This window comes from Centroberyx gerrardi, chromosome 18 (assembly GCF_048128805.1).
Source record: "Centroberyx gerrardi isolate f3 chromosome 18, fCenGer3.hap1.cur.20231027, whole genome shotgun sequence".
Lineage (NCBI taxonomy): Eukaryota > Metazoa > Chordata > Actinopteri > Beryciformes > Berycidae > Centroberyx > Centroberyx gerrardi.
The window spans coordinates 20108701-20133297 of record NC_136014.1 but is presented as its reverse complement, the minus strand read 5'-3'; the positions used below and the strand labels follow the sequence as shown (position 1 = coordinate 20133297).

At 42.9% G+C, this 24597-nt stretch overlaps 1 protein-coding gene across 1 annotated transcript; it reads left to right on the top strand.

Annotated features, from left to right (window-relative positions):
• Window positions 1-1256: 1256 nt before the first annotated feature.
• emilin1a (elastin microfibril interfacer 1a) lies at window positions 1257-24135 on the top strand. Its single transcript, XM_071914245.2, has 12 exons — window positions 1257-1663; window positions 12750-12866; window positions 14828-15036; window positions 15713-15812; window positions 16391-16499; window positions 16976-17146; window positions 18363-19649; window positions 20210-20624; window positions 20980-21105; window positions 21288-21305; window positions 21415-21549; window positions 22231-24135. Exons 1-12 carry the CDS (start codon window positions 1536-1538, stop codon window positions 22548-22550), a joined length of 3135 nt encoding a protein of 1044 aa, XP_071770346.1. The 5' UTR covers window positions 1257-1535; the 3' UTR covers window positions 22551-24135.
• Window positions 24136-24597: the final 462 nt, after the last annotated feature.

The following is a 24597-nucleotide window of genomic DNA, read 5'->3' as shown; positions in this document are numbered from 1 at the left end:
AGTTGGGCTGACTGAGGTTAGATCAACTCTGATTATGGAGAGAGAGAGCCAGGGGTACTATGTGGCCACCGCTCTACACACACACACACACAAACACACACAAATACATATACACACCTCTATTTACTGAATGTAATGAAGCAACTGCAAGGACCAGAACTACTTAGCTGGTTTTCTCTTTGCTCAATTATTAACAAATATAAAACTCTTTGACCTTAGAATAGAATAGAAACAAACAGAATAGAACAACAGAACATAAAAGAACACAACAGAATACAATAGAATAGAATGTAACACAACACAATACAATATATGGCCACATCAATCCAGTCCTGTCCTCTCACTTCTACACACGCACACACACACACGCACACACACACACACACACACACACCTCTATTTACTGAATGTAATGTACTGCAAAGGCTGTTGGATGAATATAAGTGAAGTGTACAGATTTTTCCAGGGACTGAAAACTAGACAGAAGGCATCCCATCAAAATATGAATACATTTTTTGATATTGATATTGATAATTGATGAAGTCTGAAGGAGCTGGAAAGTGTAGAGATGTAACGGAGTCGTCAGGACCCATGCAACAAAAAATACCCCATAATGGAATATCTTCAGCGATTTGTTTCAAAATATACAGATATTGGTTAAAAATGAATTTGTACGTGTAGATAGCGTTCTATTTTGAATAGCCCTATCACATTTCCCATATATTTGCTGATATACAGCCTACAGTTCACAGTGCATATAGGCAGAAAACTGAATATATGTGGTGTGTGAAAAATGTGTTTCTTTTATTTTTGGACACAGCCAAGGAGAGAGAGAGAGAGAGAGAGAGAGAGAGAGAGAGAGAGAGAGAGAGAGAGAGAGAGAGAGAGAGAGAGAGAGAGAGTTTATCATCATTTTTATTAATGTTGACATGATTGATTACTACAAAAGCTTTGGCAATATATACTGAATTGTAGGCTACTTCATGCCAGTAAAGCTCCTTGAACTGAATTGGATTGAATTGAAAGATAGAAAGATACATACACATAGAGAGAGAGAGAGAGAGAGAGAGAGAGAGAGAGAGAGAGAGAGAGAGAGAGAGAGAGAGAGCCTGAGCTGGCATGACGGCTTGGAGCTCTGACAGGAAACTTTCCTCTTTCTTCTCGTTTCGTTTCACAGCAGCAGCTACAGCAGCAGCAGCAGCTACCAGTCTCCCAGTCTCCAGCAAACTCCCACCGCTTCACCTCCAGTTTAACCTGGCAGTCTGAAATGCACTTGACGGGATTCATGCTGTTGGATTTGCGGTTTGACTTTCTCATCCAGTGAGGACATGGCTCTTCATCCACATAATTTACCGGGAGCGCGTCAGCCTTACTGAAGATGAAACTTATCAAGGTTCACTCCTTATGAGCCGCTATTCGCTGTTTTTTTTTATTGATATTTGTGCGTCAGAAGTCAAAATAACCGGGGGACTTTTCAGGACAAACTTTGGAACTAAATGCCATTTATGTGTTTTTGATCCGCACCGGACTTGAGGATGGAAACGTCGTTGTTTTACCTGGTGTTTGCCTTCATGTTGCCCGGGGTTAGCCGGGGTCTCGGATATGCGGAGTCCCCCTCAGCCTCCGGTCTCCAGACGGGACAGAGAGTGGCGAGCAGGCACAGGTAGGTGAAGCAGAAACACATTTTACTAACCTGCGACTAAAATGTTCCGTTCAGGCTACTTTTTGTACTCAGTTGGCAGAATATGAATGGGGAGTCTTTAGGAGATCCAGGTCCAATTAACCCTTAAGGGGAAAACTGAAGCTTTATCAATTAGTCAGTATGATGATGACGTTCGCCTCTTGCACTGTTAAACTGCCCTGTGGTTTCCAAAGTGAGGCAGAGGGACCTCCAGGAGTCCTTGAGGCGGTTCCAGCGGGTCCCCAGCAAAATGAGAAATTGTTTAATTTCACTATGATTAAATAGAAATCCCAATTAGAGAATGTTTCAGAATTTTTTTCCAAAAAGGTTTCATTTTCACTAAAATGATCTCCCCAATACCAAAAAATGAACAATAACAAAAATCGTCCCATATGGGGCGCCCTGGGACAAATATGGGGGTCTGTGGCCCTCAATGTGTCTCTTTGGGAGTCCATGATATGAAAAAAGTTTGAGAAACCCTGCTAGAAAGTAAATGTGGAGTGAATTTATCATTTGCAGTTGCGATTTAGAGAAACACTGGAGGAAAGTTGATCATTCTGCCACGCAGCATCTTCCAGTCAGAGGAGGTGAGGGTGACTGGGCTCTACTGGGACACCTGACATGATACTGTGATACTGGGATACTGGGATACTGGACACCATGAAGCCATGAGATGACTGGGGCAAATCTCTCTCATATGCAAAGATTAGAGCGAATAGCTTAGAGCAAAAGGGCATGACTGAACTTTCCTAATTTTACAGCAGAGCAAAAACAAAACTTAAAAAAAAAAAAGATTTATTCAGAACATAACACAGGAACCATTGATATTTTTACAGAGATTAAGATACAGAAAACTGATATTCTATAAAAACGACTAAGTGCAATTTTGTACCAAACTTTAGAGGTTTTCACTTGAGTTTCGGATGCTCAAACCCCTAAGCTTCATGCACACACACACACACACACACACATTCCTCTGGAGACCTTGGATCAGCGGATGAGCTACTACTACCACCAGGCTCTGTTTTATGGAACAGTGAGGGAATCATGCAGATCTCAGTAACTGTTGATTAATAGTCGCTCATAAAGCAGCGATGGCCTGTTGGGAGTCTCTGCTCATAAAACTGTTGATATTGTCAGTGAGCCAACACACGCACTTTTTTTTACTGTGGTGTCGCAGCCCCACATTGTGTTATTAGCATGCGTGTAATTGAGCCTCTGCCTTAGGGGCCCATGTGGGGACGACCGACCGACCGCCCTTGATACCCTAAACAGATGTGTGTGTGTGGCTTGTATGTGTGTGTTTGTCTGCATATTTGTGTAAGCGTGTGTGTTTGTGAATGAATGACTGAGTGAGGATGGAATAACTGACTGAATGACAAAGTTTATCATGATTGCGTAGGTGTATGTGGGTGTGTATGTGTATTTGTGTGTGTGTGTGCGTTTGTGCGTTTCTGTGTGTTTTTTTGTGGGCATGCATGTTTGGGAGTGAATAAACACGTGAGGATTGAATGATTGAGTGAATGAATGACATCATGTTTGTGTGTATGTGGGAGTGTGTGTGTGTGTGTCTTACTATCTGCCTATACTCACATATGGTGTGTGTCTGCCTGCATGTGTTTGCACTTTAGCATATGTGCGTGTGTGTGTGTTGTGCGTGCGTGTGTGTGTGTTGTGCGTGCGTGTGTGTGTGTGTGTGTGTGTGTGTGTGCATAACAGGCTTAGCTACTGGGAGTTGAGCTCCTGCAATATGAGCCTCTATCAAGTTTCTCTCCACATCACAGCGCAGTTTGCTACTGTGGCTGCCTGAGTGATGAGATAGGGAGGGTTGGCCTCGCCTCTTCTGTGTATACTAAACCCCGGCCGCCAGCTACTGTGAGCCTGTGAATGAGAGAAGTAGAGAAGGGGGAGAGAAAGAAGAGAGGAGAAAGACAGAAAGAAGGCAAAAGACAAAGTGTGAAGAAGCAAGAAATAAAGCGAGAACACAGTAGATGGAGAGAGGAGAGACAAGAAGTCAAAAGAGGGATAGAAGAGAGGGAAAGAGAGAAAGCATCCCAACCCTCAGAACTGCCACCGACAGAATGAGGGAGGAAGAAGAGATAAGTTAGAAAAACAGTGGGAAGAACTCATCAGATGACAGCGAGGTCAGAGTAAGAAACAAAGAGAAAGAGGAGTGGGTGGACCAGAAAATGGAGTGACAAAGACGAGGGACACTGGCAAGACAAGAGGAAAAGAGAAGGAACAGCAGTGAAAGACACACAGAGAGAGAGAGGGGACAGGAGGGAAAGATCTGGAGAGAGAGAGAGAGAGAGAGAGAGAGAGAAAGTGAGCGAGCAAGCATGACAAGAAAGGATGAAAGAGCAAAAGAGTCAGGGAGGAGAGACAAGACAAGAGAAGAAGAGAAACTGACAGGAGAATGGTCCTTAAATGCCTTCCCCCTGCTGAAACCAGTAGGCTATGAAGGAGTCGGCATGGCTGGGCCGCGATTGTACACACACACACACACACATACACACACACATACACACACATACAAAGTGACGCATCGGGGAGAAGAATGCGCTGGCCCGTGGCGATGCGGCTCGGCCTCCGACATCTGTTTGAACTCAATTGATTTGTTTTGACAGATGTGTGAAGTATTCCATAAGTGGTAAAGGCTGCCGAATGAACTTAAGACATCCAGCGCGGTCTTAGGGGGGCTCAGGAGGACCGAGCGCTATCTGACACATCTTCTGCCAAAATATATCAGAGCTACACGTCATCTCGCTGGACTGAAAGAGCGATAGAAGAAGAAGAAGAAGAAGAAGAAGAAGGGAAGAGCAGTAGTAGATGCAGGTATAGAGTATATCCGCTTTCAAGACAAATTACCATTGGCACACGTACAGTATGAATGATTAGACCACAGATTATCACTGGAGGGGAGCATGTATCTAATGCTCTCTCTCTCTCTCTCTCTCTCTCTTTCTCTCTCTCTCTCTCTCCTTCTCTCTCTCTACCCCTCTCTCTCTTCGGTTTTAGGTGTCACTTAATATTCCCATCCAGTTTTCCCCCTTATTCTCTCTTATGGGGCCATTAGCATCAGGGTACTTCATGCATGGACCATGAACACACACACACACACACAACACACACACATACACACACACACACTCACACAAGCATAATATACTTTCTCACTCAATCACTCAGTCAATCACTCAATCCTCACTCATATATTCACTCATAAACACTCGCGCTTGCACAAACACAGAATAAATATTAGTTCCAGATGTCATATTGACACAAACTAAGATAGCAGGGGAGGAAAAACAACTTTTCTTCGTTGATATTGAGTTTGTTTTTTATAGGCTATTTTTATGACATTCTGCATTGTACAGTGGAGCGTGGCAGGAAAGATGGAAGAGAGAGAGAATGATCCAAGTAAATGCTGTACGCACGTTAACTGGCTCCTTCATCGGGACACCCATGTGGTGTTATTTTTTTGGGGTGTATTTCACATGGAGTATTTATAGCACCAGTGCAGGAGTCAGTAGCTTTAAAAGAAAAATCCACCCTAAAACACATTTTGTTGTTTGGTGGTGTTTTTTTTTCTAATTCTCTGGATAATTGGCCAAACGTAGAAGATGTGACGCCATCTAGAGCCGCCATTTTGCACCAACGTTCAACAATCATACAGGGAGAAATCCATTGTAGAAGAGGCAGAGAGAACAGTTTCTCCACCGACAGCAGCCTCAATAGACCAGAATGCAATGCAGCCACAAGACATGTTGCGTTGCGATGTTTGCTTTTTCTTGACGGGAAAAACTCTTGTTCTCTTGCTCTTGCTCTTATACAATCTCTATCACTATCGTTATCGCTCTCTCCACCTACACAAATAACCCACAGCTGGATGCCACAAGTTCAGGCACGTTCTCTAGGGATTGTTGAAAGGCATTCTGGGAAACATAGGAAATCACTAACTGAAGTAGAACGTAGCAGAAGCAGGGAAAGTGGATACACCAAAAAAAGTAAATTGCAACACTTTAGAAAATAACTCCTGGAATGCATTCAACATCACAGATTGATGATATCTAACAGTGTAAGAGTATCCGAGGATGGAAATTAGAAGGCTGCTATAGGTTCCTAGACCGTTTAGGGAAATCTGGGCAAGGAGAGGGAACAATTATCGGTTATTTAGCTTCTCCTAATATTTGCCATCAAAGTGCCCCTGAGCAAGACAATTAACCCAGTGGCTCCAGTGGAGACTGTGGCCGCACAGCCTTCTATTCATTATCAGAATCTAATGGCGCCCAGTGACAATTCCTCCAAAAGTTGCCTGTGTATACGCTGTTAAAACTCAAGGTGCAATTTAGTGAAACCAACTTGTCTTTACCCATTAACTCAATGTATATAAGATAGTTTAAACTTTTAATTGTAGTTATGAGCTTCATAACTTGAAGCCATGGATTCATGCCTTATGGCTTAAAATTATTAGTTGAAAGAACATCTTTGAACGTCTTTAGAAACATTGTTAGTTTATTCCCAGCCTGCATTGCATTTGAAAAATCCTTCCTACTTCTTGTTTGGATAAAATTATAAGATAGAGAGTTGAATGATAGAGAATGAAAATAATCATTGATAACCATGATGCAAATTAGTTTCCAGGTCAATCCCTACCCCCGATACTCATTTTAGAAATTCTATAAGTTAGAGTTGGCATTCTCTGTTTGTAGTAGTAGTAGTAGTAGTAGTTTGAAGTAGTTTCCACCTTTTGTATTTGAATTAGTGCAGACTGAGCTGCGTACCTCTCACCACATTGTATAATCACCTTGTGACACAACTGACACTAAAAACCTCCTCACTAGTGAAAGAATAAACACTGGAATACAGTTCATCAATTAGTGGATTCAACTAATAAACACTTGTCAACACAACTAGACTTGAACTGATTGAACTTAATGCCTTAAGTTCACTCAGTGAGCTTTACTAGATTAGAGTATATGAACTCTGACCTGAATATTCAGTACTATTTCCACTTGCAATTACAAGGCAGCCAGTTTTGTTTTTTTAAGTTGAAGTGCCTTAATATTTTTTTGCAGTGTAGATTTTGAGTGTGAGACGCAAATGCCTCCATAAATGGTTAAAATTCAAGTGAGCTACTGAAACCCCCTGCAGACATCTGAACACTGCTGCAGCCTTTGTAATAAAGTAACAGCAAATGGTGCTATCATGGACATTCTCTGTATATCTTAGTGACCGCCAGGCTAAACAACCAGAGAGGAGTTTACATAGTCACGCTGCCCCTTGATGTTGGAACAAGTCCAAAGGAAAAATTGTGTGTGTGTGTTCAGTGTGTGTGTGTGTGTAAGAGAGAGAGAGAGAACAGAGAGACTGAAGGAATGCATGTGTGCACTCATAGATGTCTGTGCCAGTGTGTGTGTGTGTGTGTGTGTGTGTGTGTGTTTGTTTTTGCCGGTGTGCAATCACTCAAGCGTGTGTGAGTGCACTCGAGTGTGTGTGTGTCGGTCCTTGTCGGTTTGTGTGCTTTTCTGTGTCGGCAGGGGTTCACCTTTACAAGGACACCGGAGGGGCGCTTGACCTCCGGGTCAAAGTTCACACACGGAGCCCCGCCCCTTTCCAGGGAATCCATTCAGAACCCAGTAGAAGCCGTCCCCTTGAAGTAAAATGAAAGGTCCCATAACAATGGAGGCCAGCAAGTGATTTCTTTGTTGAAGCATTAACTCTAAACTCTCTCTTTCTTTCCTTCTTTCTCCCTTTCTTTCTTTCTCTCCCACTTTCTCTTTATCTCTCTTGTGCCATCGAATATTCCCATCCAATTTTAGCTACGATTCTCCTTTATGGGGCATTGGGGGAGTCCTTGCAATATTACTGTGGAATAAGATTTACCTGCTGTTTGGGGGGTTGAGACATGGCTTCCTACTTGGCACCGAAGTCTTTGTCTGCCGTTTTATTAGGAGGTGGATTTTATTGGGGAATAAAGAGATACTCAGACAGGTGCAGGCCTTCCCCCACATGCTGAGTTACGGCTCTATAAATATAAATAAGACCTGTACTAGGGGAGTTTCACGGTTCCCTGCCTGGCAGAATAGTAATGAACAGGTTGCTTGTATGTGTTTGTGTTATTGGGCAGGATAGAGTGTGTTCATATGTGTGTGTGAAAAAGAGCAAGAATGCATGTAAGTGTATGTATGCTTGTTTGTGTGTAAGCATGTGTGTGTGTGTATACATCTGAATGTGCATTCCCAATTGTGTGAATGTGTGAACTCAAATAATCCGCAATATGCTAATCCAACCTCATGTGCCAACTCTTTAGTTACTGGGCTTTAGGTAGTGCAGACAGAGATGCATGATGCTTTCAGTTTCAGCACAAACTTTCAGTTTACAATATTATCCATTTTGCTGACTCTACATAATTCATCAGATAGTTGCAGTTAGTTATAAAACTTTAAATGCTTGAACAATTTCTGTCTTGGTGCCAAATTGTCTGCCGGTGTCTGAACAACAATCTGTGAATATATAATACAGCCGTAAATACATGTGCAGGAACTAAAACAGTTAAATTGTAGTGTTTCCCATGTTATAAATAGGTATAACAAGGTAGATTAGCTGCTGAATGTGCCATTAAAGAGAGACCAGGCACACACACAATGCATGCATTCACACACATGCTCTCTCTCTCTTTTTTTTCTCTCTTAATAATTTTTCTGTTAGACATCATGTTGTATGGCTGAGGTTACAGACGGGGACCCAAAAGAGTTGTATGTTTATAATAGCAGCACTTTATGAAGGTTCATGTATGTGTTAAATGTCTAAGTGGGAAAATAAGCAGACTGGATCCATCTCTTTGATATGTGTGTGTGTGTGTGTGTGTGTGTCTGTATGTCTTTTTACCCGTTTGAGTTTGAGTGTATGCATGTCTGCCTGTCTGCGTCTCTGTGTGTTTGTGAATGTATGAATGCATGCCTAGGGTGTGTGTGTATGTGCGTGTGTGTGTGTGTGTGCTTGTGTGTGTATTTTACACTTATGGAAAAGGTGCCAAGTTTCGTGGACTTTCGTCTGAGCAATTTCCAGCCATTTGGATTAATGGGACTTTATTGGATTACAGTTCTGAATGCTTAACTTCATGTTGGTCAGAGAGAAAAAAAAGAGAAAAGGCCAAAGGGGTTTGGAGCTGAAATGTTGTGGCCTTCAAACAATCTTTTGACGGTGACAGGAAAAACCAGGCTCACATGTGGAGACATACACACACAAATTCACTGTACTTACACCCTTTCTCAAATAGAAGGATATATGCCTATAACACACACTCACACACTCAGTCGTACACTCACACTTAGTCATCCTCTCACAAATAAAGGCCTCTCTCATGTGTTTCACTGGAGTGAAAAGCCCATGATGGAAAGATGGAAAGAGAGGCGGGAGGGAAGGAGGTATGTAAGTGTGGGTGTTTGGAAGCACCGGAGAGACGGAGGGGAGTTGTGTGTTTGCGTATGCAGCCTATGTATGTGTGTGTGTACGTATACATCCCCATCTGTGTCTGCTCAGTAGTGAAAGGGAGAGGATGGTTGAGTTTATTTATACGAATCGCAGCGCCTGTTCTCCGTCAGAGAAGATAGGGTGTGAACGTTGCCAACTTTATGCTTTATCTGCCGTTTCTCTGTGACCCTGAGAGTCAGTTTAAGTCAGGATAATGGATGGGCAGAACAGGCCCACTGAATCACTGAGACACAAAACAACACCCCGGATCTGCAGGGGGCAGAGACAGCGCTGTTTGGATTTATCACCGCCGGTTGATTTTAGATGTTCCCTATCCGCGCTGCGCCGCTCCAACTGCTGATGGAGATGTTAGATTCAAGTTTCTCAGAAAGTTTGAGTCCAACAAACACAGCATAACAAACCACAGAGCGAGATAGCACAGCAAAGCACCACACAACGTAATGCGATGGCAAAAACAGACCATGATGAACCGCAAGACTCTGGGAATGCAGAGGATGTTTGGACGCACTCACGACGGATGATTTCAGGCGTAATGTGGCCTGTGCTGCACTCTGAATCATCAGCGCTCCAGTCCAAGTCCTGATGGAAATGTTAGCACTGTACAGCAAACCACAGAACGGCACAGCAAAGCACAAAACAATGTAACGCGATGGCAAGAAGAGGCCATGTGGATCACTGTGAAGAACCACAAAACTCTGGAAATACACAGGGGGAAGTACAGCACTGTTTGGATGCATGAACACTGGTTGATTACAGCCAAATTATGTCCAATTACATCCAATCTGATGCTGATTACAATCTGAGTTGAATCCCCTAACATTTGTATTCGATTCAGATTCACCCTAAGCAACATGATATGCTGCAAACATACAAATAAGCAGATGTCACGTTCTGCAAAGTTTCTGCACAAGGTCTTTAAGCTAAAATTACTTCATAAGGCACTGGATCCAAGAATCCATTGTAGCTTATCATACACAGCATTGACCTATAGTGCTACTCAGCAACTTTGCCATTTGTATTAGATAGAACGATAATCAGGGGAAAAATATGGCATGACTAACAATCAGTTCCAGTATAAAGAAACTTTGTGCCTGCTGGGAAACCCATATTTTTGTCAGTTCTTTAACCCATTGATCCTTGAAGTTCAAGTTTATTTTAGAGTGGCTGAATTATGATAGTGTGGCTCCTATTTAAGTTAAGATATGATTATGATATGGGAAGTTAAGCTTAAGGTCAAAATGGGTTTTCAACTAACATGTAGTTGTAAATCTGGAAAAACACCAAGCTGAAAGCTGTGATTCCAACTATTTTCAAGGAGAACGTTCCTCAACATCCTTGAGAAAGGCCGTTACAGTAGAGTCTGACAGCTAATTAGTCCCGTTCACTTTCCCACGTACAGTAGCAACAGGAACAGGAGGTCAGGAGGAGGCAAGGCGAGAGATGATAAACTCATTCTGTCAGTCAGAAAAGCTCAGGAATGAAGGGGAGGATCAAGGTCTTGGGAGAATGGGAGAGAGATATAGACAGAGAGAGAGAGAAAGACAGGGAGAGAGACACACACACACATTTAGAAAGGAGAAACAAGGAGAAGGAGATAAACAAAGATGGACAGGGAGAGAGACAGAGATGTAGATAGACAGAGAAAGACAAAATGAAAGAGACAGCGAGAGTAAGAAAGAGAGAGACACATGCACATTTAGAGGACACACGAAGAAAGAGAAGAAGAGTGGCATGGACATACAGAGACAGACAGAAAAACAAAGAAACAAAGAAAGAAATAATCACTGTCAGGTGAAAACCTTGTATCTCCAGTTTTGGTGATTTTCATGTTTTCACTTGAAATAGTCCTATGAGACAATTCTACAACACTTGGTCTGATGAAACCCTTTCAAAACCCACTGGATAAATTCAAAAATGCATGGTGGTTCATTCAAAAACAATGTTGCTTTTCTTAGTTCCTGAAAAGTTGACTTTTTGGAGGTCCAAGGTTTTCACCCAACAACAGCAGTGTGTGAGTCTCTGTTTTCCTGTCTTTTCTATATGTGCATATGTATCTTTTATATAAAGATAGAGACAGAGAGACACACAGAAAGAGAGAAAGAGAGAGACGGGAAAACATACAGAGAGATAGAGAAACAGTGTATTATTTGATATTATAGATTTTGGTGATTATCTATCCATGTATAGTACAAATTTTCAACCGAAATAATGAATAGTCTCAATAAATATTGAATGTATGAATTGTTGTGTTTCTGAAACACAGTCATGCCAACTGAGAGAGAGAGAGAGAGAGAGAGAGAGAAAGAAAGAGAGAGAGAGACATATAGAGCAAAAAAGAGAGAGAGACTGACAGACATGCAGACAGAGAGCGAGAGGAAAGTCGCTGATTGACTTTCCTGCATGAAGGAACTCCTTGTGCGCTCCAACTTTTAGTCCTAAACCCTCCATAGTTCTGCTCAGCCGAGTCTCAGAGTGACACTAATTGGCCGTAATAAGCACCAGGGAAATAGTGGTGGAGGGGATTCTGGGTAATTTGGCGATATGAAAATGATGATAGAAGGCGACTGTCTTGTCCAGGCTAAGACAAAAGGACGCCTGTGTCTTAAAGTCTATCTGGAGTGTTATCAAGGGGGATCTCTGGGGGTCAAGGGGGGTCAGGGGGGATGAGGACAAATAGAGCAGCATGCAGACTCTGGGAGTGTGTGTGTGTGTGTGTGTGTGTGTGTGTAAGTGTGTGTATGTGTCCTTGTACTTCTGTCCCTTTGATTTTGAGTTTTAGATCTTCAGAGTCAGGACATTTTTGTGAGGTGAAGCCTTTTTGGCCGGTCTTCACTTCTTCCAGGGGTTTAGGGTTTAGAGTTAAGATTAGGATTAGGATAAAGTAAGAGTAAAGGTTAAGGTTAAGGTTAATTTAGGGATAGGAATCGGGTTTAGGGTTACGTTAGAAGTAGGATTAGGTTTGGGTAAGGGTTAAAGTTAAGGTCAATTTAGGGTTAAAACTTGGATTTAGGGTTAAGGGTTAGAATAAGGATTACATTCAGGTAAGGGAAATGGTTATGGATAGTTAAACACTACATGTTTATCCGTTTCCTTTACCTGAACGTAATCCTACTTCTAACCTTAATCCTTAACATGCCAGTAATTCCATACAAAGACTCTTTGATGCAGGTTCCAGTCTCTAAATGTAGTTTACTGCCGGACGAGTAAACACAGAAGGAACAGTGACATGAAATCAAACATATTTGAGAATCTAAAAATGTAATTTTAAATTGAAAAGTGTGTGTGTCAGATTTGGCCACCGGTATGTAAGGGATTAGGGAATGAATGTTATCAATGTAAGGTCCTCTTGAGAATATAAGTACAAAGATGTCTGTGTGTGTGTTTGTGTGTGTGTGTGTGTGTGTGTGGGTGTGTGGGAGGGCTGCTATCTTTGTGTCCACGTCTGACTCTCAACTTACGGCTAAACTGCCAATAGCAATACACTGACTCATCTGTCATTTCCCTCTCTGTGTACTGTATGTGTGTGTGTGTGTGTGTGTGTGTGTGTGTGCATCTGTGTGTGATTTGCCAGGAATTGGTGTGCTTATGTGGTGACACGCACCATTAGCTGTGTGATGGAGGACGGGGTGGAGACGTACGTCAAGCCGGACTACCAGCGCTGTGCCTGGGGCCAGTGTCCTAGAGTGGCGTGAGTATATATTACTCTCTCTCTCTCTCTCTCTCTCTCTCTCTCTCTCTCTCTCTCTCTCTCTCTCTAACACACACACACACACACACACACTTAGATACTCCTCTCTTCTATAGTACTTCGAACCTTCTCTGACTCTCTCTGTCCGTCTTTCGCTCTAATCTAATCTGAATTCCGACTTCTTTCCTCCCACTTTCTGTCTTCAGATACCAGTTGATATTCTCCCTCCCTCCCTTCTCCTTTTCTTTCACCTCTTTTCTTTCTCTTTCTCCTTCTTCTCCTCCTTCTTTTTGGGCCTGGTTTTGGGTGGGTTGCTGTACAGCAGAACATTAGACACACTTACACCCCAGCATTTAGCTGGTTAATCCTCCTGTCTGCCTCTCCAGAACAGAAGCATTCATCTTAACCTTGGCATCATCGCAGACACACCTATTACTCTGGTGGAGCTGCAGTTTGCCGTGTAATTAAAGTACTGGAACAAGTTTAGATTGATTAATTTCCCCAAAAAGTGTATCTTGGAAGGAAATATTAATCAAGCGCTCCCACTGTTTTTTGTTGTTCTTTCTTTTGGAGTCTTCACCATCCTGTTTGACCCAGGTCTGGCTGCTTGATCCCCATGCCTGCCTACAGCAGAGCAGGGGCCTTGGCCTAAACCTAGGCTATGCTAAGAATGAAGCCGACAGGGGTTCCAGGCACCGCAGTCTAGCCGTGCTGCCCTGTAAAAACAACCTCTTCTTCTTTCTCTCTCTCTCTTTTTATGAGTCTGTCTTCCCTTCTTTCTCTAACTCTAGCTCTATACCCCAGCTCCGCCTCCTTTCTCCCTCTCTCCAAGCCCCTGTTTTCGTTTTTTTTTTCCTCTGAGAGTACGTCGGCTCCCTTTTTCTCACGCTCTCTCCGAGCGGGGAGCTGGAAGCCGAAGTCTTTTCTATGGCACAGAGAAACGTCCACGGTACCTACAGTGATGTTTGTGGGCTGGCATGACGGAGAGCAACCTGCTGAAGTTTCACAGTCAGAGCTTGTTAACGTGCCCATGAAGCTGCCATAAATCTTCATTGAGTCTTCCGGCCCCGGTCTATTTATTACATTGTTACTGTGTGAGAGAGAGTCTCTTCGGCCACAGAGCTGAATAACACATTAGTGAACAAAATCGCAGAAGACCTTGCCAAATAAAACACTCGTGTTTTTGATAGAAGAGTAGTTCTGTGGACAATTCCTCAGAAAATGAGATTTAGTGCTGGCAGAATACAGTTGGTTGCTTTTGGAAACTGGAACAGGAATAACATTTTAAAGTATACAAAGCAGTGCTCTTAATCTCACCCATCAGTAGATGATTTGCAACTATTTCCCAACACAGCGGTGGTATTCAATGTAGGGTTCAGGGACCACTAGGCGTCCTTGAGTTAATCCCCGACAACATAGGCTACTGAACAGTTTCAATTTACTACTACTACTATAAGGTGTTTTCGTAAAGAGCACCCACCAAATGGCACATGTTATCTAATTACCTCCAGTACCTGCCTGTCTTGTTCCTGGAATGGTCCGTTCTTTTTGTCTCCATAACTGTGTCACTCCACCTTGCCACAGTGGATAATTTGTTTTAATTTAGCAAGAAGACAGGCAGATAAATGAATGTTTTGTGAGCAATTGTTTTTGCAGCAAGGTACAAAACAAACTGCCAGCACACCAAATGCGCGGTACAGTACTTCATGAGTCAGTAAAAAGCAATTAACAGACAATTTCAATTATGTTGAGTCCCACAAATTTCCCTTACATTGACATTTATAGTCACAGCATCAGTTTCAGCAGCTTCAGCTATAAACAGCCCTAACTACTACTCTTACTTTATCCTAAAATCAACCCCTATTATATATTATTGTTATTTCCCACTATGTATGCATTGCATGTAGGGATCTATCAATCAGTCTATCATCAGTCAGCCACTCTTCCCATTTCATCCCCAGCTACCGGACATACAGGAGGCCAAGATACAAGGTAGCCTACAAGATGGTGACGGAGATGGAGTGGAAGTGTTGCCACGGTTACTCGGGCGAGGACTGCTACGATGGGCCAAAGGTAGTCACGGACACTCAGGTGAACGCAGGGAGACCCCGCATCACCCAGACCGGCTACAACACCAGCGGCGGACAGAGGGGTGGAGACAGCAGAGATGGTATGAAGGCTGAAGAAAATGCTGTGTATTCAGATATGGTTTTACATAATCGAGATGCGCTTGATTTACCTTGTGAAACACCAACATCTATGGAACACGTTCAAGATAAAGTAAATTAGGCCCCATGTTTTTTTGTGCTCTGAATGTGCCTAGGTCTGCCTTGTGACTCCTTCATTCCTTATGAATGAATGAATGAATGAATGAACAAACAATTTCTTGACCTGTAAGAAGCTTAACATTCCATGCAAAATGATACATTTAAATACATCTAGTGACAGTTATGTGCATATAACAGCCATAATAGTATCATATGGTTGCTTTTTCTTATTGACTGTTTATTTGGGTGTAGCTGATGCTTAGCACTTTGATACTGTGACTTGAGAGAAACTAGGAGGTATGTTAAGAGCTCTATTAAAAACAAAAAAAAAGTTGCCTAAGGCTTGTCATTCAATATCTTGAATTAGAGGATCCAGTCTGAAGTGGACAGACAGTGAAGAATATTTTTTTCAACCAAGGACTTAATTTACCTACTATACATTAAAAGGTTCCATACTTTGTTTTAATGTTGTGCTAGCAATCATTTTGTAAGGTGGATATCAAATTTTGTAAATGAAACTCTTCACTTCCTCATTCACGATGGCGATGCTGACAGTGTTTCTTTTCCCTCTGCCTGCAGGTGACAGTGAGAAGATAAGACAACTGGAGGAGAAGATCCGGAGTCTCACCAAAGACCTGCACACCATGCAGTCCACCGTGCACGGCATGAACCAGAGACTGTACGTGTACATTTCCTTCATTACATCATCTGCCTGTTATGTTTCTCAATGGGTGCGTTTACTCGCACACTAAAATCCTGTCATCATTCAGGAAACCCAAATATGCTAGCTGGGTTATATTGATCTACTGAAAGATGTATATACCGTTTCCTGTTTACTGTTGGTTTTTACGGTCTGGCTGAGGTCAATTTCCGAGAGAGAATATTCTGTTTATTCATGTATACAGGGAGAGGAAGATGTATATAAATAGATAATCTTGAATACGAACTTAACTGGGATGTTGAGCTGTATTCCTGAATGCTGCGTAAACACACTCAGTGTGTCCTGCGACTTTAACTGTGTACGTCAAAGCAGGATCAGCTAGATTTTGGGTAAATCTCTTATATTTCCTATCCCCTCCAAAGCCTCTTCCCTGTGTTTAAGATACATTTTTCAATTTAATTAAGGGGGATGGCAATTATTCATCTACCCTCCACCCGCTTTGTGGCCATATATTATTAACCACATCCCCCATTTGAGGTAAAAACACTTAAGGCTATCCCCCTTCACCCCCTCTCAAATCTCCCCCCTCTGTTTAGGCCTGGTCTAAACGGAGCCGGCGTCCCTGCAGACGCAGCCCAGCCACAGATGAAGGAAACAATCCACAACATCCAGACCAGACTGGACCAGCTGTACAACAGGACTCAGGTAAACAATCTGTTTGTCTGTCTGTCTGGATACTTAGATTTTAACTCTTTGAACTCTGATTTCTCCTTAAAATTCCCCTTCAAAGTTAGAAAAAAAAATTCCATACTGTACCACAATGTTATATACATAGTCTGCATCTGCTAGTTTCATTAAAGCTATATCACACATATTGAGTGAATATTCAATCCCAAGATGGCATTTTTTATGGCTGCACCATTACATCAAATGGAAAAAATCTAGATGTTTTGTGCATCATTTTATACACATTTCCATGTAATTCAGCCTGACATATTGAAACCTTGGGATCTTGACTAGAATTTAAAAGAAAGTTCTGTGGGTTTGAACAAAGCTTGGCTGCACAACATATGTTTGTAATGATGGTCCCACCGGACCAGTAGGGTTTGCAGAAACGCACAAATAGACCATATTCATTCATTCATTCATTCATTCATTCATTCATTCATTCACTCATTCAGGTCCATGACCAGACCCTGCTCCACATCAACAACCACCTGGTGAATGGGAATGGAGGGGGAAATGAGTTGGATGGAGTAGCCAGGGGAGGAGGGAACCAGCTGAATACTCTGAAGGAGGAGATCCTGACGGAGCTGGAGAGAAGAGTGTCTCTGTCCTGCTCCTCCTGCCAGGTGAGCCTCAATATCTCAAATATTCTTTTCAGTAGTATTTCTGCTTTATTGTATTGTACACAGAGTGACAGAGAGACCAGTAGAGAGTGAGCTGGATTCAAACCAGTGTCAGGCAAAAAAAATGCCCCCAGTGATTAGGAGTATATGCTCTTTTGCATGTCACTCTATTCACATTTTTTTTGCTGAGTTGTCAAATATTCATGTGTCCCTGTGTCCTATGTGGGCCACCATAAGTGATTTGTGGGAGCCTAAGACCAGGGGGGATTATTTCCAGTGCGTTCTGGATGAGAAAAATTGAGCATTTCTGATCAGAAAACAAACCAGGCAGCCTGAAGCCGTAGAAAATGTTGGCAACACAAAACCAGCAGTAGAAGAAAATACCAAACCACTGCATCAACAAAAAATAAAACAATCAATATTCCACCCAACAATTGGGTGGAAGATGGACAGCACTGTGTTCTGTGTTTAAGGCCTGCTGCTAGTTTCCAGCAATGGGAAAGAAGTGTAAGACACATTTTTGTGGTACAAATGGAGTGTTTATTTGCCAATGTGCAGTGCAAATGTATTATTTCATAGTTCAATAAAATTGCCCTTGTAAAGGACCAAACTGCCCTAAAAAATCAGATCAAGGGGGCAAAAAATGCCATTTGAAAGAAAAGTTAATTCCTTACCCTGATTCAGAACGATCAATTTGCTGGTACATGGGTGTGTGCCTTAGTCCACTGGGCCACAACAACACCCTAACTTTTCTAAGCCAAAGAGGGCAAGGTACAGTTCATTTTCAAATCAAACAAGTCAGTTGTGAAGAAGGAGAGCATACACCAATGTTCTTGGGAGCTGCTGGCTGACTGGGATCGACTCATAAAGAGAGAATGGAAAGCTACACATTCATCATCTGCTCCAAGGAAGGTTCAGAATAAATGGTATTCTTGGAGCAGATGATGAATGTGGGGCTTTCCAAATCAAACAATTGAGGAAGTTGTCTTGAATCTTTAAATACTAACAAAAATCTTGGCATGAGGAGGCTGACAAATTAAGAAATAATTGATGAGTACTGTATTATTGGCAAATTAATCCCAGTTCTCCTCTGCCTCCTACATTGACACAGCCAATCTTTCCATGAATCAGAGCATTATAGTTGGAGGCCAAAGTGTTGGGACGGTGAAATTAAGTTCTTCTTCTACATGGATTTACCACTAATCCGTGTTCCCTCCAGGCAGGTGTGGAGGACCTGAGGCGTCAGCAGCAGCAGGACAGGGAGAGGATCCGAGCTCTGGAGAAGCTGCTCAGCTCCATGGACCAGCACTTGAGACAGAGCCTGGAGATCACCCGCAGGGAGACAGAGCGCTCCCAGGACTGCTGCAACACCGTCACCGAGCTGGAGAAGAGGCTGGCCGCCCTGGAGGTCCGTGTCACCTCCACGGCTAACGGTTATGACGTCATCAAAGGGCGCCTGGATAAGGAGCTGGCCGGGACAGGCGGTGGAGGAGGAGGAAAGGGAAGAGTGACAGAGGACAGGTTGAATGGCAGACTGAGAGAAGTGGAGAAGAGGCTGAACAACACGGTGAGGAAGGCGGAGCAGAGGTGCACCAACACCGGGAACAACATGAAGGACAACGTGCAGAGAGAGGTCACTCAGATACGCAACATGGTCCTCAGTCGACTGGACGACCACGGCTTCAAGATTGGCAAGATCGAGCTGGACGTGGCTGTTCTTGGAGACACGGTCACTGACCACAGCAGACGTCTAGGCCAGCTGGAGAATATAACAACCTTCATTGACAAAAGGCTAACGTCGACCACGAACATGTGCGCTGAGGCCTGCGGACCCAATGGAAATAACCGTAAGACCGAAGACACAGTCAAAACCATAGAGTGGAGGGTTGTGGCCAACGAAGAGGAGATCCAGAAGTTTGACACCAGGTTAAAGGACCTGTCCGTGTCGGGAGACTCGCTGATCGACAGAGTCATCAACTTGGCAGAAGATATCAGAAAGATAAAGGCTGTGACCGGGGAGGACGGCGAGCGCTTCAACCGGATTGTCACAGAGGTTGAAACACTGGGTCGCGACGTTGATGATTGCTCTATTTGCAGCACCGTAGAAGAAGACCTGCGCTCATTCACCAACTCCACCAACAGCGCCCTCGGCAGGTGCCAGGCTGAACTGACGGATCTGCGGAGAAGAATGGACTCGGACGAGTCCACCTGCTCTCAGGTGTGCTCCAACCTTCAAGAGGAGGTGGGGAGACTCAGAGAGGAAGTGGAGGAGTGTACCGGACAGTGTAAAACCAACATAAACGATCTGAAGAAACGGCTGGAAGGTCATGGCGTCCACAGTGGAAGATTGGGAGGAGATCTGAAGTCCCTCCAAGGAGAGCTGGCTGGGGTCATGGTCACGTTCAGCTCCATTAATGACACTTTGAAGGGCCTGGGAAGGACCGTCCAGAGACATGGGAACAGTCTGACTGATCTGACCAACACCAATGACGACATCATGTCTGAGGTAAGATGAAGAGATGATGATGGTATTAATGATGCTGCTACTAATACTACTATTGCTACTGCTACTACTACTCCTAATCAAAATAATATTTTGTGTATCACTTTTGAAAACCTTTACAGTACACTTCACAATTAACTAAACAGACAAAATCATTACCTCTGTGATGATGATGATGATGATGATGATGATGAAAACAGTAAACGGTAAAGCAAATTGTCTTTATAGAACTTAAAAAACACTTAAAAACCAACATGATATCAATCATGTTGGTACATATCAATGTACATTGATGTGTACATTTATCTTGGCTGCAATGTTTTCATACAATATTATTATAGTTATGAAAATATTTGAACATATTACATACACTTTACTCTGCTTGACAGACATGGACTGGATAATATGCTTACATAGTTTTATATCTATGAGAAATCAGAAGAAAACAAATAGTAGCAACGATGGAAAAGATGTATTTTTATCATAGAAATTATGTCAGAAGGAATACTTTACATTCAAAATGCATACATTTACAAGCATCTAAAATACATATTCCCTTAAAGGTGGACAAGGTACAGAAGGAGCTGACGGAGCACGTTGATGACTCTAAGCTTCGATTCGGCAGCCTGGACAAAGAGATCCAAATCATCAGGAGCAACTATGTGACGGAGGTCGGTGAGTGCCGGCGGTCCAGCGACGGCCTGGAGAAGAGACTCTCCAAGATGGAGGGGGTGTGCGGACGCCTGGACTCTTTCTCCGACAGCCTGCAGAGGATCAAGGAGGGCCTGAACCGGCATGTGTCCGGGCTGTGGAACTGCGTTAATGGACTCAACGTCACGGTAGCGTCTCACGGCGACGTTATCGACAATATCCAGAACGTCCAGCTGGAGAACGTCCACTCCAAGATACACAGGCTGAACTCTTCCGTCCTGAACTTGGCCAAAGAGTTCTACAGTTTCACAGAGCAAGACTTCATGGGTGAGTCACAGCGGACGGACGGAGGGCATGGGATCCGACTTTAGGACAAGAGATATCGCTCAGTCGAAGGGAGGCAAGGTCAGGGCGAGGAAAAAATAGACCAAAGAAAGAATCCAGCCTGTCTTTGTGATAAACCGTCATCCTGAGTAGCATTCACTTAAGAGTCCCTTAAGCCTGCCGTCTGTCTGAATGAGGAGTTTTAGTGCGTTTGAGGGTGAAGGGCACATCCTCAGTCACACCAGCTTAAATCTCTTTGATTTCTTGACTTGCTTATGTTTTTGGCCTGCTACAGTGAGTATCTCTCTCAGTAGGGTGTTTCCCAGCTGTGCTGTCTCACCAAACATTTTTATTCCAGGCCCACCTGGTCTAACAGGCCCACGTGGAGAGAGAGGCGAGCCCGGTCCCCAGGGACTGAAGGGGCTCCAAGGGAAAGAAGGCCCTCTAGGCAGAGAGGGCAAGCAGGGACCAGTGGGACCCCCAGGTAAGGACCAACATTCTTTGATTTGAGCTTACGCTTTATTAGACATTGTTTTATTTAATTACAATCTCATTTACAAGCTTTATCTTTGATCTACAGTACGATAGGAAAAATAAATAAACAGGAAAAAGTGATTTTTTCGGGATAAAAAACTCAACGCTCTTATCTTTCATCTCACATTTCAGGTCTCAGAGGCGAGCAGGGTATGTGTTGTTATTACTAAACCAAAGATGAAAGCGGTGATTACTGTTTGATCTCTGCTGCCTTTATTTCAAAGTAACTTCTGCTCTCCTTTTGCTCCCCCATGATTAGGTCCTGCAGGGTCAGATGCCAACGTGCCACGCCTTTCTTTCTCTGCCGCTCTCACTCGCCCAGTGAGCAGCGCAGGAACCATAGTCTTCAACGAGGTGTTTGTCAATGAAGATAATGTCTACAACCCAAAAACAGGTGAGTTTTAGTCCGGCTGAAATTTGTACATGTGCTTGTGTGTGTAAGTCCTCTTGATCTCAAGGGTCTCGTAATACCTAAGTGCTTTTTCTGACCACCTTAATGAAAATGTGACACAGAAAAATGTTCTTCATATAAAGTCTATGAATGATTAAAAAATAATGTCTTTTCCATGCATACAGTATGACTTCTGAATGGGGTCCAACAGGCTTAGATTGGTGAGACCTCAATCCCCAATTCCATTGGATAAGCCATCGGATAGAGACACTTAGCTACAGCCTGGGTATTTTTATAATCCAGAGATGTTTTTTTAAGTATTATGTAGAGTTGAAGACTCACAAGTCATTTGTGTTCGGGGAAATTGAGGAATGATCCTCCAAAGAAATTTTGGTTTTTCTAAGAGTTATATTACGGCTGTCAGATAAAAATCCTGTACATCCACAAAGTCAATTTTAAATGAACCAAAGGGAACATCTTAATTTTTCAGATTGATGACCATGAAATTGCACAACAGTGTTTGAATGGGTATCATTGGCCCAAGGGTCGTGAAAGTTACTCAGCAGACAAGGATCCAAGCAAACTTATTTTCCCTTCATGAGAAAAACACCAAAACTACAATGATGAGTTTTTCCATGCAACAGCAAAACACTAACGTCCTCCTGATCTGTATCTATCCCCCAGGATATTTCACAGCACCAGTGAGTGGGAAGTACTTCTTCAGCGCCACCCTGACTGGCCACAAGAACGTGAAGATCGAGGCGGTGTTGTCCAAGTCCAACACCGGCGTGGCCCGAGGAGACTCAGCCGGGTATCAGCCTGAAGGCCTGGAGAAGCCCATGGCAGAGGCCAAACAGACTCCAGGAGCTCTGGCCGTCTTCAACATCATCCTGCCCATGGAAGTAGGCGACACGGTCTGCATCGACCTCGTCACTGGCAAGCTGGCCTACTCCTCCGAACCCTTGACCATCTTCAGTGGGATGCTGCTGTACGAGACCATCTGATCGCATGTAGTCACATTACGATTGGTCCATCTGGGCGAGACTTTCAGCACGAGAGCCTCTGATTGGTCTGTAAGAGACAGAACTGTTGACCAGACAGTTGGAGAAACAGAAATAACTGAAGTGTTTTCTCTGAGAGCAAGACTGGATGAATTCAGCAAGGAGCAAGAGACTTCATATTTTACTTTTCGTGCTAAGAAGGAAAGAAAACATTTTTCTCTTTTCAGCCACAGTGATTTGTTTTGCGTTTCACAGCTTTAAGGAAAAGATTAATTGGTGCAAAGAGACATTGCGTATTTTTTATCCTTTGACATTTGTTTTCTGCGGAAAGAAACGCCACTGCAGGGTTATCTTATAATTCACCCGTTTTATGCCACACTATAAACTTGAATGTTGTAGTAATTATTGCAAGGTACCTTCAGGTCTCACTTATATTCCTTAAAGCATCAAAGGATTTGGAAGGATCATAAAAGAATGAGGATTTTTGTTTGTTTTGTCTTATAATACACCCACAACATATGGAATGAATGGAGGTTATTGCACACTTTTGTTTTATATGTGTACTTTTCTAATGTAGCTTCTTGTTACTCACAGTTTCATTTTGAAAGCACATTCTGTTGACCACAAGCAAATTGCCAGAAACGTAATGCTGACTGAAGCCAATTTCCTTGCAGTGGGAGGGGGGAGAGGAAGGAAACACAGTCCAAACCACTATTCTTTAAAGAAAATGCACAAAGAAAGTCAATGCCAGTCAAAGACAAACCACAGGATTTTATAAATCATACAACAACAAAAGAAAAGGCCATTTTAGGACATTCTATTAGCTGTGCTCAGGAACAGGGGAGAGGAAAAGGAGGAGGAGGAGGAGGAGGAAAGGGGATTTTTTTCAGATTCAAACAGGGGTCATCTAAACTTGGTGGAGGATCAAGCATTTAAAGTTATGTAGCTTTTACTATCGGTTTGTCTGACAGGGAATTTCTAGTTAGAGCTACAGATAACAAGTACTGAAGCTACACATACCCTTGTTCCTGTGCTAAGGAACACACACTCACTCTCTCTCTCTCTCTCTCTCTCTCTCTCTCTCTCTCGCTCACACACACACACACACACACACACACACACACACACTCCCCTACACACACAAACACACATTTCCTGTCCTTAGAGGTCTAATTAAAATACCTCAAAAATAAACTATTTGCATGATCTGCAGTTTGTAGATATTCTTCAATTGATTTGAAAAGGAACATTCCAGATTTTATGCTTTGTACCGCTCTGTACAGTTGATGCAGCAGATTGGGCCATATATTGCATTATATTCATATTTTACTGTGCCAGAGAGACGCCCTCTTTTCCCATTGGCTTATCTTATTGTCCTTCAACCTTGAACCTTGTTCAGTGTGGTAATGCAATTTTGTACTACTTTTCTGTTTGTTGTACAACCTCAAAAGAATGTAAATATTTTTCATCAGTTTTGCCCTAATAAGATTTTTATGACTTACCACTTCACATTTCTGGTCAGGTACTGTATGTGTTTTGTATGTTTTGCCACATGTGTGCCTCAAATACAGATACCAAGTTTTACACAGTTGATGTCAACAGTCTCGGTTTCATTTGGATTTTATGCTTCTGTCATATGAACGTGAATATTTGCCACTTATTGGAACTATGTAGCCTGTTTGTGACTTTTCACAAATACACACACAGTGGCTGGATTGACTTTTGGTCCTGGCTAAAGCTCTCTCCATCTCTTTGTCCTGACTTCAGTAATTTCAGTAGAAGATTTCAGAGAGACAGTTGAAAACCATCTCTTGTGCTGCACTGCAGTGACATCTTGTGTCCAATGTTATTATCCCACCATGCTGTGAGGCAGAACCTTGAAGATTTTAAGATGACCTTGTCCCCTGAACAGCAGAGTATCACATTTGTCTTCCCTTCATTGTACATTCATTACTTGTCAATGGGAATTGCGGGCCTCTTGATAACCCGCTCTCAATAGCTGTCACTCCACTGTCACTCAGACAAACAAAGTCATCCCCAAGACCATGTA

Coding starts and splice junctions, on each gene's coding strand:
- emilin1a (XM_071914245.2), top strand. CDS start 1,536: ATGGAAACGTCGTTGTTTTACCTGGTGTTTGCCTTCATGTTGCCCGGG. Junction 12,867..14,827: donor GGCCAGTGTCCTAGAGTGGC/GTGAGTATATAT, acceptor TTTCATCCCCAG/CTACCGGACATACAGGAGGC. Junction 17,147..18,362: donor TGTCCTGCTCCTCCTGCCAG/GTGAGCCTCAAT, acceptor TGTTCCCTCCAG/GCAGGTGTGGAGGACCTGAG.